The sequence below is a fragment of the Rousettus aegyptiacus genome, unplaced genomic scaffold (genome assembly GCF_014176215.1).
Source record: "Rousettus aegyptiacus isolate mRouAeg1 unplaced genomic scaffold, mRouAeg1.p scaffold_m13_p_8, whole genome shotgun sequence".
Taxonomy (NCBI): Eukaryota; Metazoa; Chordata; class Mammalia; order Chiroptera; family Pteropodidae; genus Rousettus; species Rousettus aegyptiacus.
Genome location: NW_023416311.1, coordinates 79,331,265 through 79,346,675, shown reverse-complemented (window position 1 = coordinate 79,346,675; position 15,411 = coordinate 79,331,265). Strand labels below are relative to the sequence as shown.

The following is a 15,411-nucleotide window of genomic DNA, read 5'->3' as shown; positions in this document are numbered from 1 at the left end:
TTTATACAAGCTGTCTGGGAAACATCGAGATCCTTTCTTGGATAAATAGTACAAGCTGGCTACATTTAAACAAATGCAAAACAAACAAACAAAAGAGAATATCCCAAAATTAGTAAAACGTGTTAGAAATATTACCTAATCTCTAAGTAGGCTGAATAAATAAATGGAAACTCAATGTTTTGAGGATAAAGAATGCACAAGAAAAAACAAAGAAACAAAAAAAATCGGTAGTTGACACATGAAATTAACTCCATGTTTTAATGCAAACAAGCTCTTTTTACCAATTGCCCTCTTTTTAGCTCCTGTAAAAATGTATTCATAATTGAAAACAATAATGATTAGATGTACGTTTTATTTTATTGTACTTTAAAAAATCACTATACGGACCTTTAGATAACACAAAATCAGAATGCTTATTTTCTAATTTTTCTGGTTAAAAAAAAAAACTAAAACAAACAGATAGATAAAAAATAACCACCTAAAAAAAAAAAAATTGGCCATGGTGGAAATAAGAAATTTAGTCTTAAGTTCTCTAAGTCCCAAAGTAGAAATGGATATTGAGACACGGAAATGGGAGATCTGCACGCAGCCTCATTCTCCCTGGAAGTGAAACAATGGTCTTGGGTTCATTCATAACATTTACTAGAAAATGAGGTCATTCACTGAATTGCTTAAATGATTTCCTGTCACAGTGCAGCCTCCCACATTTGCAGAGGTGCGAGCAGCTGTTCTTTCTTTTTCTGCTTTGAACTTGTCTGCTTTTAATCAAGGGATTGTAAGAACTGATGCTGCATGTATGACAACTTGTGGTTGTCAGTGGCTGGACATTATTTTTTTTTTCAGCCAAAGTTAAGAAAAACCCCAAAATCTCAAAATAATTAAAGAAAGCTGACACAAAGCCTGAGAGATAATGCAATAAGCAGATGGAAAATTGGCGAAGTTTATCAGCAAGTCTGACCAGAACCACGAAACAAAGCACCAGGAATCTGACAGCAAAATCTAGTGTTTGGTATTCCTGACTTGATTTTTCTTGAAGGCTTGCTTTCTCTATATTCATAATGCACATCTTTAAATGTTCCATATTGCAAGGATGTAGTGAGGATGATTTACTAAGATTCCTTAGATTATCTCAAGAAACATATCATAAAAATGTTTTGGCAGTGTCGCTATTTTTCCTTACATGGCTTAGAAAACAACAAAGACATTGAGAACAATTCACTAAGGATTTAAGACTAAGAAGCAAATAAATATTTAAAGTGATTGATGTGTAAGTGAAAAATAGGAATTTACATAAGAATCGATACTGTCTGGGTAAGTCTCTTTTTCTATCTAGAATTTAAAAAGAATAAAACAGAAATGACTGATATGAACAAAATTTTTGTCTTGTTTTCATATATCTATGATGTTTTCAAATAATAGTTTGGCATGGGGTAGGTGCTATCAATAATTGCTGAATGAGTAAGAGAATGATAATCTCAATCAAAAACGTAGTCACTTAATATACCCCTCAGTTGGGAAAACTTGGAATTAAAGATTGAATTATTTGGCCATGGTACCTTTCTGTGTTAGGATAGTGTTAGAGGATTTTCAAATGGCAAAACAAGGTTAGAAAGGAGACAGATGCTCATTAGTTCAATAAGACCTAAAACCTAGCTCGGTGGGAATACAAATTTTTCATTAGATCTAGTGAGGACTAGATATGTAATGCTACATATCTTTCTATTTTTAATCTTATAGATAAGCTAGTAAGACTAAGGAAGAATAATGTAACCTGTAATAGAAGAGACGAATAGACATATAAGCAGTCATTCTTCCTTTTTCAAACTCAGGACTAGAAGCAACATTGCCTTTCTATTCAGTAGTCACCAGAAGTTGAGGGTAAAGGCTATAACTGAAAACTCAAATTAGAGTCTCAAAAGGTGGTGAAGGACTTTATAAATGCTAAAGAAAGGGTAGTAATTTGAGATACAGTTTGGGGATATCTTCTACTAGTTGAGAGAATGCCTACATGGGGCACTCTAAAGGCCTGATCAATGAGATTCTATACTTTTTAAAAAATTAAATTTATTGTGGTGACATTGGTTCATAAAATCATATGTTTCAAGTGTATAATTTAATAATACATCATATGTATACTGCATTGTGTGTTTACCACTAAAGTTAAATTTCCTTCTGTCATCATTTATTCGACTCCCTTTATCCTTATCTACCTCCCCCTCCCCTTGAGGTTCTATACTTCTGTGTGGTGATGGGTACTGATTGGCTAGTGCGCCCCAGATTTTTATGACATATTGAGTACACTTGCGTTCTCCTCACTGCTCTTTCCGTGCCCTCCCCCCATATTCTGTATGCATAAGTGTGTACGTATGAGTTTAGAGTTACTAGATTCTGTATGTCGGTGTTTATTCAGCAGAAGATGGGGACTAGAGGGCCCATTATCCAGGTAAATTAAATGTCTATTTTTAAAATTAAAGTGTTTTAACAGGCAGTTTATATTAATAAGCTTACATGTTTATGACTAAATTCTACTGGTCTTATCGCTGATAATTCTCCTGTTAATTTTCCCAGTGTATTTGTATAATATCTGTGTATTTGGCTAATATAAACAACATTATATTATTGGATGAAGTACAAGAGAAGTAAATGTTATTCAGAAGTTAAAATACCTTTAAATGCATTTTGAAGAACTTTAAGAGGAAAAAAACTACATACATCTTATATAATTATCCATTTATTCTGTTATTTTCTTTGTGACAGCACTTAGGCAACTTTCTGTTATCTAGTTGTTCCTATTGTTATAAAATACTTTTCACTATTAAAGATAGTTCAAATTTACTTTTCATGTATTTAGTTCTTTACTGTACTCATGCTAATACTTAAAATTTTCTTTTTTTTCTTATTATTCCTAAGAATTAAATTGCTATTGGGGATACATTTATGCGACAGACTTCTGAGCAAAGCTTCCAAGAACTACTCTTCTGCCTTATATAAAATTATATTATATAAACATAATTTTTTAGATGCTGAGTTTGGCCTAGTCCTGAAGAATTATATATTTTTTTCAAGAGTTAGTCCCATATTTTCTTTATTGAATCTCAACCAATTTGAGCTTTCATCTTACTTTATTCTTAAAATATAACTGAAAACCAAATTTCATAGTGCCAAGTAATTAATTTGGTCAAATGAATTTGGTCAACAGGTACTTCTGTTTCTCAGCAGTTTTGCTGCAGTAGTTTATAGCACTTTGTTTATAATGGCTTTATCAAAATACTGTTCTCCTAGGAATGATCAGAGTGTTTGTTGTGTTCTTAAAAAAGGTTAAGCTCTCAGGACTTTAGATCTCATCTGTAAAATGGCATAATCATGTCTCTGTCCATAGGATGGTAAAAAGGATCAAGTGAGATAGCGGACGTAAAAATACTTGGAAAAGTGAAGCGTGACATATACATTCAATGTGTCTATGATTATTATTACCACCATTATTAGTCTTATTTTCCCCTCGGGTTTTTAACTAGTATTTATTTATAGAGGATAAGATGATGACATCTGTCTACTAGAAAGTGATTATTTTCCTTCTCTCTTTCTCAATAAATTAAAGTATAATTCAACCTAAACAGCATTTCCAAAACATTTCATTCAAGTAGATAATCACCAAACTTCATTGGTACTGTTTGTATTTGAAATTTCTAAGGGCTTTTCTCAATAGGAATGCTTAACAAGGATAACACATATAAAATCAGCAAAAGTGCTTAAAATATATGATAATATCATTTTCTGTAAAGTACGGTAGAGTTTTTGACATTGAAGGATCTTCCCAGCATTATCATGAACTAGGTAAAAAAACAGAGGCCTACATATGGACACATGTGAAGTCAAGTGAGGGAAAAGCATAATCCTTTCTGTGTAGAAGTTATGTGTAGTATCGGATTGAAGACTGAAACTAATTTTTTATTTATTTTATATTCACCTTGCTTCTCAGAGAAACTTCCTCTTTCTGGTAGAAAGAATGCTTTACAGGAGTTAGTGTCATGGGAAAATCCTATCACTTCAATGTAAATTTCCAGGGTAAACAGGAAAGCGGAACACGCTGAGACGTTATTTTTCGACAACATATAAAATTGTATCATGGTCTGATTAAATTTGTCATTCTTATTGAGTTCTAGCAGATAAAGAAATCCTTGAATAGGTACATGGATGAATAAGGCCATCATCCTTCTAAGTTTATTTTGGAAAGAAAAAGCACTATTTCAATATGAAATATTATAAATCTTTTGTAAAATGCATGCTTATATTTAATCTGTACTGATGAGTAAAGGATATAGAAGAAACAAGCTACACACTGGTATCCAAAAATCAATTCGCTATAATTTAAAAAAATAATTAACTATGTAAAATAATGTCTACTAACTCATCATACGTTTATCGTTGGTCTCAGTCTAAAGCAAAGTTATTTTGCCTTAGATGAAGTTGAAGGAGATAACTTTCAACCTGATGATGCATCCATTCAACATTATTATTATCCGTGGGGCTGCTCTGCATTTTTCTACTCCTCTCTATTCTGTTCTCTTTTTTTGGTCGGCAGACTGACTCTTCTAAGCCTTTCTTCCTGTTTTCAAGCTTTCCCATTCCTCTTTTCTTTAGTTATTAATGGCTATACTTTCTATTTGAATGAAAAAGTAGAGATCATTAGCCATGAGATTTCTAAACATTTTCCCTCTATCTCCAAATATGTTTTCCTTTTTCACTTGTGTTTTTCTTCTTTATCTTTCCTAAATAATATTGTTTCTATTACTTTTCCAAGATTGATCCCTTTACTTGAGCTCATGATAATATTTTGTCAGCAGTTAGAGCTCTATATTTAATACTCTTTCTCTCAGCTTAAGTATCTTGAATTCAAAGAAATTTTCTTTTGAACCTAATCATCCTTCAAGCAGCTTTAGTTTTCCCTCGCCCTGTAACCTATCAACCTTCTGAATAGATGCCTGCACTTGCTGATATCTTCACTTTCAATCGTCAACTCACTGGGCTTCTAATTCTATTACTTCACTAAGGCACTTCACCCAGCTGTCATCCAAAACCTAGTAATTACAAAAGGTAATTGTTTCTTCTAATTTCTTCTCATCCTCTTGATGGTTGTTTCTGCTCTCCAACTTTGTCCTTCAAACTGTTGTCTGATTTCCACTAGAGCTCTACTCTTATGTAAAAGCCAAAATGATTACCCACTACTAACCATTATGTTGTTCACTCTCCATCTTGTGTCCCAAATGTCAATGTCAGCATTATTTTATTCCTTCAGGGCCAAAACTTCAGCGGGTTTTTAATTCTTCTCCATGAGGCTATGCCCTGTCCCGCTCTCCCCCACCCACTCCACACACACATTCTGTAAGCCTCTTGCATCTGGACCAACCCCTTGATCCCACTACCACTCCCCTGACCTAAGCTTTTATAATATTTAACTAGTTGGTGAACTTAAACATGTTCCATTTCCCTGTGGTCACTTTACTATGTAATTGTTCAATGACAGAATAATCAAAATGCAACAAAAAATAATTTGATCCATTCCAGATCTCAACTATATGCCTTTGTAGCTCTCAGGTCCCATAGACTATATTCAAATCTTCTTCCTCTCCCGTCACACTTCCCTACTCATACCAAGCAGACTGTCATTCCTTAGCTGGCATGATTTTACTTGACTTGCATTAGGCAGATGCTGCTCCTCTGGGTGCTACTGCACTTTATCATAATGGCCAAAAGTGCAAGCCCTCCCCCATCTACAGATTGGGAGCTTTGAACATGCCACAGTTGTTTAATAAGCATTTTGAGTATGTGTAAATAAATGAATGAATGTTTTAAACTTCGAACCTGAGAAAGTAGGATAAAAAATAATATAGAAATAGGGCCATTGGAAAAGGGAAGTTGCTTAGGGATGAAGAGTGGGCTCTATTAATACAACGAATTAATGATGAATATGCACTAATTAATGAGTATGAGGTAACAGTTGAACAAAAAAGTAAATTTTGAGGAGGTGATTAAGTGCTATAGATCTGAAGCTCATTTATTTAGTGATGAATATGTACTAATTAATGGTTGTGAGGTACAGCTGAGTAAGAAAGTGCAAATTTATAAAAAGTATTGAAGTGCTACAGATCTGGAGCTCAACTGAGGTTGCAGGGCCAGCGATACTGAGTGGTAAGTTATCTGATTAAAGGTGACAAGTGAACCCATAAACAAAAGAATTTTTAACAGAAGAGACCAGAGGGTCAGGGACTATACTTTACGGAAACATGCGAAGGGGTGAAAAGAGGAGCAGGTGAAGGAGAGGTCTGTGAGTGGGAGGGAAGTGAGAACACAATGCTGATGAAAAGGAGGAGCTGAAAACCACCTTGTATTTCCTCTAATAACTGGCAACATGCCTTCCACTTTGTGGAAGTGGAATCTATTCATTTCAAGTCTTGAATTAATGGATTTTCAGAGGTGAATATAAATGGAAGATAGACTTCATAATATTAAGGCAACACAACAAAATAATAGAGAACAAATGTGGATCTTCGGGTAAAGGTGGGGGAATGTGGAGAGCTATAACTTACTGAAGAAATTTCATTACCAAAAAAGCTGAGGGGAAGTGCATGTTGGTTTTTGAAAGATGATGTAGATCTGTGCACAATTAAAGGTAGATAATAAGATACTTTTTACCTGTAGTACACAAGGACACTAGTTAGGGCTTATATTCTGTCTTTTCTACTAGTCATTTGATCTGAGATGTGTTATTTTATAGACTATTAGTTATTTGAAATAAAAAACACTGTCACATAGTATTCTTATATCTCCTGCAGTGCTTCAAATAGGGACAGCTACACAATATGAGTTTAATAATTCAGTGTTTGAATCAAAATGATTTCATCAATTTAGTCACTCCCTGGTCACTCCTAAGGAGATTAGAACATAAATTGTATTAATAAAATGGCAACCGAAAACTATAGGTTGTAAAAATGAGAAGAGCAAAATTTCATTTTTAGAATACCCTTTAGACCTTTTGGGATACCATGGTGATCTGTTAGGAAATGAAGAATAACACTAGACCCTCAGGAGCCCTATTTAGGCTAATTCCTGTTATATTAATTACAGCCTGTCATAAATTCTTGACATGGTGTCATGAGAAGATAGTGAGTGTTACTGGACAAATGTCTAAACGCAGAGGAGGGAAGGGAAGACCAAAACTATATACAGAGGCAATAGTTACCACAAATGACAGTGTAGGTACTGAGTGAGGGAAAGGTTCTATTTTAAAGCCTCCACAACTTAGAAGGCTAATGAACATTATAGTAAACACAAGAGTGAATTGTTCTGAGAAATGAGTTAATGATAGTGTATGATCTGCAAACCTCCTTATCAGTTTTAATTATTTTCCAAGCTCTGCCATCTTATAAGTGATATTCAATTCTGTTTAATGTTTTCTGTGCTTGCCTCTAGCAATTCATATTCCAAAAATGGCTTAATTTAGGCAACCCCCTACAAAGACCTCTCAAAAGATCTAGTAAACCAGTGCTAACATCTGTGTGGTAACATCAATTGAGATATATTCAAAATTCTATGCACTTTGATATCACAGGGATTTTCAAGCCAAATTTAAAGCTTTTTGAAATATTAGAATATATCCATGTGGCTGCATAGCTACAACTCGAGTCCTACCAGAATATAAGTTGATGTTTTAAGTATAAATGTTTCCATTAAAAATTTAATGCTCAGTTTTCCCAGATAATGTATCTATGGAAAATAATTGTTTCTTATCAAGAGTGAGTGTACTCAAGTTAAATCTACCATTTATCTTCAACTTGTATAATTTTACTTACCATTCTTTTTTAAGTTCTAGACTGATGTAGATAAATATATATATATTGCTGGTTTTATTACATCATCAACTCTGGAGATAAACTAACTTGATTTTCTATAGAAGCTTCCTCTTCTCTTTGCTCACCCTTATACTTACATATCACTGGCAATGGAGGAGTTCCGGGACATAGACTTTGGAGAGAGGTCATAATCGCTGTCGGATCGATAAAGGAAGGACTCCCGACGTTGACTATGGACAAAGTTTGCTTGGAGAATTAACCCAGATCCTGGGCTGGTCATGGGATCCAAGGGACTCCGTCCCGCAGATGTGCCATTGTCCACATCAAAACTGTAAATGAAAGAGAAGGAACGACATTGCTGTGAACACTTACGTGTTGACATTTTAGCAAAGGGATATTTCAGTTTAGAAACTGACGGTGGGAAAATTTACAGCTAATTCCTGCTGTAAATGATAATGATGATAATAATAATAATAATAATAATAATAACAACACTGAAATACTCAAAAGCAAAAACACATTGACTTCATACTCTTGTCTTCCTAAGCTCTGGTGTACTTTTGTTAACCAACCAGATACAAGATATAAGTCTCTCTAAACTCAACTTCAGTTAAATAGGAACCATTCTGAAAGAATAGTTGTCCTAAGTACAAAATTTCTTTTAGGAAAAGAACAAATATATAGTAAATCACTGAATATTTGGATTCAATTTAACAAATGCTCATTATATGCCTAATATCATTGCTTCCCCAAATCTGGGCTTCTTTCTCTCTCACCTACACTTATCCAATCACGAATGTCTGTTATATCCACTTCCTTCCATCCCGACTGCCGATATATTAACTAAGATTCTATCAACTGTACCTGCATTATTACAATAGCCTTAAAATTAGTCTTTTAAATCCACTTTCCACCTTGTGCCAAGAGTAAGTTTTCCTAAAATATAAATCTATGTCATTTGTCAGTTTAAACCATTCAGTAGCTCACTATTGTACTCAGCATAAAGTCCAAATTCCTGACAGTCTTAATAATCCATTCCCAATTATAATTGACTATTTTCCCAGCCTCAACATGCAGCCCTCTTCCATCAGGCACTTCATGCTCCACTCATATAGAACCACCATTTCCTTTTCTCAATCTATCACTATCTAACCTTCTGTTCCCCTAATTACTCAGTCCTACTGTTTCCTGTCTAATTGTTATTCATCCTTGAGGACATAGCATTCACTTGAAAGGCAGCCCTGATACCCCAGAGCTCTATGAGATGCCTTTCTCCGTGCTCCCAAGATACTTTCCCACTCTATATTGGTAGCATTTACGGTAAATTGAAACTTCTTACTACTTAGTCTCTAGTCCTAGACTGTGAGCTCTCTGAGAATGGGGACTCATTAGCGCTCCAGATACCTTTACTAGTGGTTTTCTGAATGTATGCATGAATGAAAGGCATTGTGCTCAGCAATACAGATTTGAGAGTTGAGGGGAAAAAAGAACCACATATATACAGTTTTTAACATCACAGTGTGATATTCAGTTTTTTTTTAGTTTAATTGAGTAAATATGAATATAGCCAAAAATCACAGTAATTTGTTTTTTATTATCGTTTTTCCAATTAAATTAAACAAGTCTTACAGAAACTCTCCACTTTAAGTTTTAGAACAAACACTCATACCTTAAAACAGTTAACATTTTTTGCAATAATATTGCCTATTAAGAGCAAATTTATTAATAGGTCATAAAGTGTTTGATATGAGACATTCTAGGGGCTTTGATATGGCATATTCAAGGGGCTCTATTTTTCTTTGTAGGTTGTAATATAACATGTTGTCCACTAGATGGAGACCATTTTCTTAAATAAGGAAAGTATTGTAAATAAACTTGAAGGCCTAAACAAATGTTTAGACTCATGAAAACAACCTCTTAAATATTATCCAAAAAAATAAAACCTCAATTTATAGAAAGTGATTACAAAATATCAATAAAAATATATTCATCTAAAAATATTAGTATTAGCTTTTACAAACAGATTGAGAATGAAGACCTAAAAATGGCCACTGATGTTTTGCAAGAATTTCACTAAAAAAAACCTCTTAAAGCCTTAATCGAATTTACATAACTAATGAAATACCTACTATGTTAGGGTAATGTAATATGAGTATCATTAATGATCTGGGGAATCCATCCAAATTTTGGTAATGAGTTTTCTCAGAATACAGTTTTTAGGGTCAGGATATGAGGTTATTTGCATGATTGATTTCCATTAAATTAAATTGTTCTATAATCAAAATTCATTATCAAGAAAAAAATAATACAAATATTACAGAATCCCTAGGCGTAAGCATTAGCAAATGGCAGCACTGGTAAATTACTGAATAGAAAAAGGGACTGCATTATGAAAGACTCAGTAAACAAACTTTTACCGTTTCTCCTATTCCCTTAGATTAGCACCTGAATAAATACAGATATTTAAACATAGCATTTCTCTATAAGGCATTTAAATCTAGTTAAGGGAACATAACATGAAGCAATAGAGAAAAAGAACAAAACATATGACATATATATATTAAATTTTACATAAAGAATAACTACTGAATTGTGTTACAAAGGAAATCAGAAAATGTGATTTAGACAATGAATATAAAGGAAGTTTAAGAAGCTGAAGGATGTTCTTCTTTGAAGGGCAGTTAAAAATTGTCTAGACAGAGTAGAGTTGGGGTGGGAGCTACAGACTGAATGTTTATGTCTCTAAAAATTCATATGTTTAAATGTAATTGTAGATGTGATCTTATGTGGAGTGGGAGACTTTAGGAGGTGACTAGGCCAGGAAAGTGAAGCCCTTATGCATGGGATTAGTACCCTTATGAAAGGTGCCAGAGAGCTCCACCGTGTGAGAAGTGGGCCTTACCAGACACTGAATCTGCTGGCACACTGTTCCTGGAATTCCCTGCCTCCAGAACTGTGAGAAATAAACCTCTGTCGTTCGAGAGCCACCCAGTCTTGTAGTAGTTTGTTATAGCAGCCTGAACAAACAAAGAATGGGGATGGAGGGTGTGCGGTAAAAGTAAAGGAGCAAAAGCAAATCCAAGAAGGAGTAAGTTAAGGCATGTGCATAAACCAGAACATTTAGTGTCTGCTCAGTTTAAGGGTTCACATTAACAAATAGTGAGGAGCTATAAAAATGGCAATTTCATGTGGTTCTACCTAATAGGTAGGGCTAGGTGTGTTTATGGAAAGTTTGGTAAGGAGTATTAGCAGAATCTTATTATAAAGAAATATGTAGAAAGACACACAACAGCTTTTAACACTGATCTTTCAGGGGAGTGAGATGGGGAAGACTATTAACTCTTCAGTTGTATACTTTCGAATTGTTCAATTTGCTAAAATAAATACATTGTTTTTGAAATGAAAAAAGGAATCAACAAAATATAAAAGTAAATAAACCAAAGTGCTGTCCCTTCTCCCACTGAAAGGTTTATTCATCAACTCCTTCTAATATTAGAATTAAGGGGCTCCCCTTGGGAATAGTTCTGTCTGGGACAAATCGAAGCAATACATCTCCACTCAGTGACTAGCAAATTAACTGAGAAGTAATTTAGGCTGAAAATATGTGTCTTCAAATAAGCTACTTATTTTTGAAGCATAACTTTATAAACGGTCCATGTCATGGCCTTATTACTAAAGCAAGAAGGTGATGGGGTAATTCTAATCTTACATGCTGGTACAAAAGAGATCAGTTGTGAATTTCCCAAACATATTCTTTGGCCAACATTTTGTTATAATGAATACTCTTTTGACTTATTGGCAATTAGATAAAGCCAAATTAGCCAAAGCTTGGTAACTAAAGAATTGGGGGTGAGGGAATATTGTCTGAGTATAATTAAAATGGTGATAATAATAATCATAATGATGATAATGATAAAACTTTTGGAGCTCTTTCCATGTGCTAGGCATTGTACTCTGTGCATTATAAATGTTATCATATTGCATTCTCACAATAGGCCAGGCACTATATTTTCCACTCAACAAATGAGAAATCTAAAGAACAGAGAAGTGGCTCTAGAGAAGTGGCTCTATGTTAAGTAATGTGTTTAAGGCTGTAAGTTCTTAAGTGGCTTTTAAACTCAAGCTAATTCTAGAGCCTGAGAGGCTGGCCCCTATGTCCGTCTTTATTGCAGAGCCTCCTGTTGCCATTAAAAAATATGTAAGAACATCTCTTAGCTTCCTCACCTGGATGGAACTTCAAATGTTAACTCTGAAAGTAACATTCTGATCAGCTTATAGATCCTGAACACCAAGGCTATTTCTGGGACTAGGTTTTAATGTAACCCCTATTGGGAGGTGGGCAAAGACCAAAAGTGTCGCTATTAGGATGAAGTTAGAAAATGTATGTTAAATTGCAAATCTTGGTTCTACCACTCTCTAATTGCATGCTCTGGGGCAAGTTTACTTTATCTTGCTAAGCCTCCACTTTCTGATCTTAGCTCTATTGCCACCAAAAGAATTAGCAGAGAACATGTTTAGAAAACACTTAGCACAATGCCTAGCAGCTACTACATTCTCAATATTTAGTAGCTATTATTACTTCAAGAGTCATCACTTTATCTTTGAGGGGAACTTTCCATCTAGGTCATTCTTTGTACCGGAGCACACTGCTCTGGGAAGAAACTAAAGGCAGAGAAGAGAGAGAAAGGGAAACCAGGGCTGGTCAACCAAGTTACCTGCATCAGCCCTGACAATCAATAAGGTGACAGATGCTGGAGCCAGATTGTTCTTGCTACTTTAGTTGGTTTATGTCTCCACCCCACTCCATAATTCCAGTGAGATAACATCGGGGAAAGGGTGGAGACTGTTGATTTTTCTCTAGATATTCCTCACTGAGTAGGAAGAACAATTTCCTGCCAGGAACTGTGGAAGACACGGAGGTCCCGGCGACGGGGTGGGGCTCCAGTGAATGCAATGAGCAGAACCAGTCCTTCAGACCTCAGTCTCCAGCCACTGGCTGTACCTTGGGGACCCCGAGTCACAATCACATGACTGTTTATTTTTCTGTGTTCTACTGTCCCGTGGATATTGTAACCCATGCTGCTGGCTACATAATGGAATGCATTTTGGTACTTTGCCACTCATGGAGGGAGGAATGGTTCACCCTTGAGCTTAATGAGAATGTAACTGAAATTGGATAATTACTTAAAAATATTTTTTCTCTTTATAATAAAGAGTTTATGAAATATGGATACTCATATTGCAAGTGTGTAAAACCTGTTTCCAATTTATGCCAGCTATATTTCCCATTCAAGATGTCCCTGTTGGTCAAATAGCTTCTCTGGAGTAAAGAAAACACTACTTTTCAAAATTCCCCATTTTAATATTTACTTTGCTCAGATTATCTATAGAGATGAGACTGCAGAAAATAGTATTTAACAGTGTGTACACAAATGGTGATCTTTCTCAATCGATAAGAAAAAAAAATTCATCTCAAATTTAAATAGGATACCCTGAGAGGACATGATATTTAGCCACTTTAGTGAGTTATAGTTATTTGAGGTATGCATGTTAGCTTACATAATATGTATATTTGCACAGAGGTCTAATATTTAAGAATAAGAATCTTTTACCCTTATTTCCACAGACAGATTTTATAAACAAAAGCCTGAAACAAAGGTAAAAGGTATACGCTTATTTATGAGTAAAAATATCAGATAATCTCTGGAAACACACTTTCTGACTTGTCAGTGATACTCCCAAGTAACGCTGGACAAGGAAGAGATTCAAGATGAAAATGATAGTTTGAGTTTGATATTTGGATGGAAACCAGAAGGGACATGCTGAACTTTCTTAGTGGATCTTTACCAAACGAGGTGGTAAAAGGCCAATTTTTCTGAAAAATATTTATTAGGTCTAAAATTTAAAAAGCTCAAACCAAGAATTGTTTTATTTGAGGTTTATAGGTTACTTTTTAATGTTTTATGATTAAATGATTATATGATTATGATTTATTAATGATTAAAAGAAGTTTTTTTTCTTAACTGGAACTCTGCTTAAAAAGGGATCTTAAATGGGTCCCAGTGTGGGCTGTGATATTGGCAGTAAAGGCAAAGCCTGCAGCAGCAGAGTGAGGTCCATATTTACAGCAATTCTCTAGAAATAATGAACAGTCTGAGTCATGAAAATACATATTTAACCTGAATATATGTTGACAGTGGAAGAAGTATCTATTTTCATAGTTGCTGGTAGCCCTTAATTTATCTGAAAATTTCATTCAGGCTTACTGTGATTAAGAACAAAACAAACAAGCATGTATTCGTTTTCCTTACATCATGTTTTCATTTCTGGATCTCGAAGTAAGGGTATAAATGGTAAGAGAAGAAATATATGTCTCCTAGCTGGACTGGATACAAGTGTCAGATGTAGCCCCCAAAGATTTAGTTGGTTTTATTTTTATTTTTATTTTATTTTATTTTGCATGAAACAGGTTACTACCAACCATCTGCTCTCTGAGACCACTTCTAAGCTGCTAAATTTCAAAAATGCAGTTTTCCTCAAAACATGGTTTCATCAAGCTAAAACTCGAAAGAGGAACACCTTTGTTAACAGGGTGGAGATGGGCATTTCTGTATATTTTTTCTATGACACAGAGCAACTAAAAATACTTTGATAAAGCCACACTGGAACACTGTTATTTAAATGCTATGCCCCTACTCTCCCCACTCGTGCGTTCATTCATAATATACAGAGTGATCCCACTGAAACGTAAATCAGATCCCCGTGAGTTCCTTCCCACCATCCTCCAATGGCTTCCTATTTTATTCAGAGTAAATACTGCTGGGGCCCAGAGCAGACCATCCCCAAAATATTTCAAAATGGCATATAGATTACCTTGAATTAAAGTTACTTGACAAGCAGACAGTGCAAGAAGGGCGCCTTGACCCTCCTTTGTCTCCATGAATGTAGGAAATAATTTTCCCCTGTGAAAGGTACTCTCTTTGCTTGAGGAGGACTAAGAGAGACACCCTTATTACTAAAGTTAAAGAATCCAGGGCCAAAAAAGCTTATATAAACAAAATGTTGCTCCCTGACTAATTTACAATCCAAACTCAAACTTCGTTTAGATTCCTCACTAATGAGCACCCAAACCTAAGTGTCTTTGCCCTCTCAATTCTTCATGAATTACTTTTTTCTTTGTCTAAAAAGTATTAAAAGATGGCTGGTTCATCATTTCTTGGAGCACTATTAATGATCTCATGTGTGTGCATATTAATTGATTTTTCTCCTGTGAATCTGATTTTATGTCAATTTTATTATTAGTCCAGTCATAAGAATTAAAGAAGGGTGATGGATGCAGGGTGGCGGGGGGTGGGGGGGATTTCTCTCTCCCAGACAATACTATACCCTCACAGCAGCTGAGGCCCTCCAGGAATGATGTGAGCCCAAGGCCTCTCCCATCTTTTTCTGTACCTGCTCCTTCATGCTTACTGTCTCAGCCTTAGCCCCCTGGCTGTCCTTTGAACACACGTGTATGCTCCATCTCCAGGGCCATTGCACCTGAACTTCCCTACGCCTGAAA

The 15,411-nt window shown here is 35.1% G+C and overlaps 1 protein-coding gene across 18 annotated transcripts in view; it reads right to left on the bottom strand.

Annotated features, from left to right (window-relative positions):
* PDE4D (phosphodiesterase 4D) overlaps positions 1 to 15,411 on the bottom strand; it is a 1,194,235-nt gene that overhangs the window by 189,866 nt on the left and 988,958 nt on the right. For all 18 annotated transcript variants that reach the window (XM_036226231.1, XM_036226235.1, XM_036226239.1 and 15 more), the window contains one exon: positions 7,988 to 8,179. In XM_036226231.1, the coding sequence (XP_036082124.1) occupies positions 7,988 to 8,179 (192 nt within the window). The remainder of the gene's footprint in view (positions 1 to 7,987; positions 8,180 to 15,411) is intronic.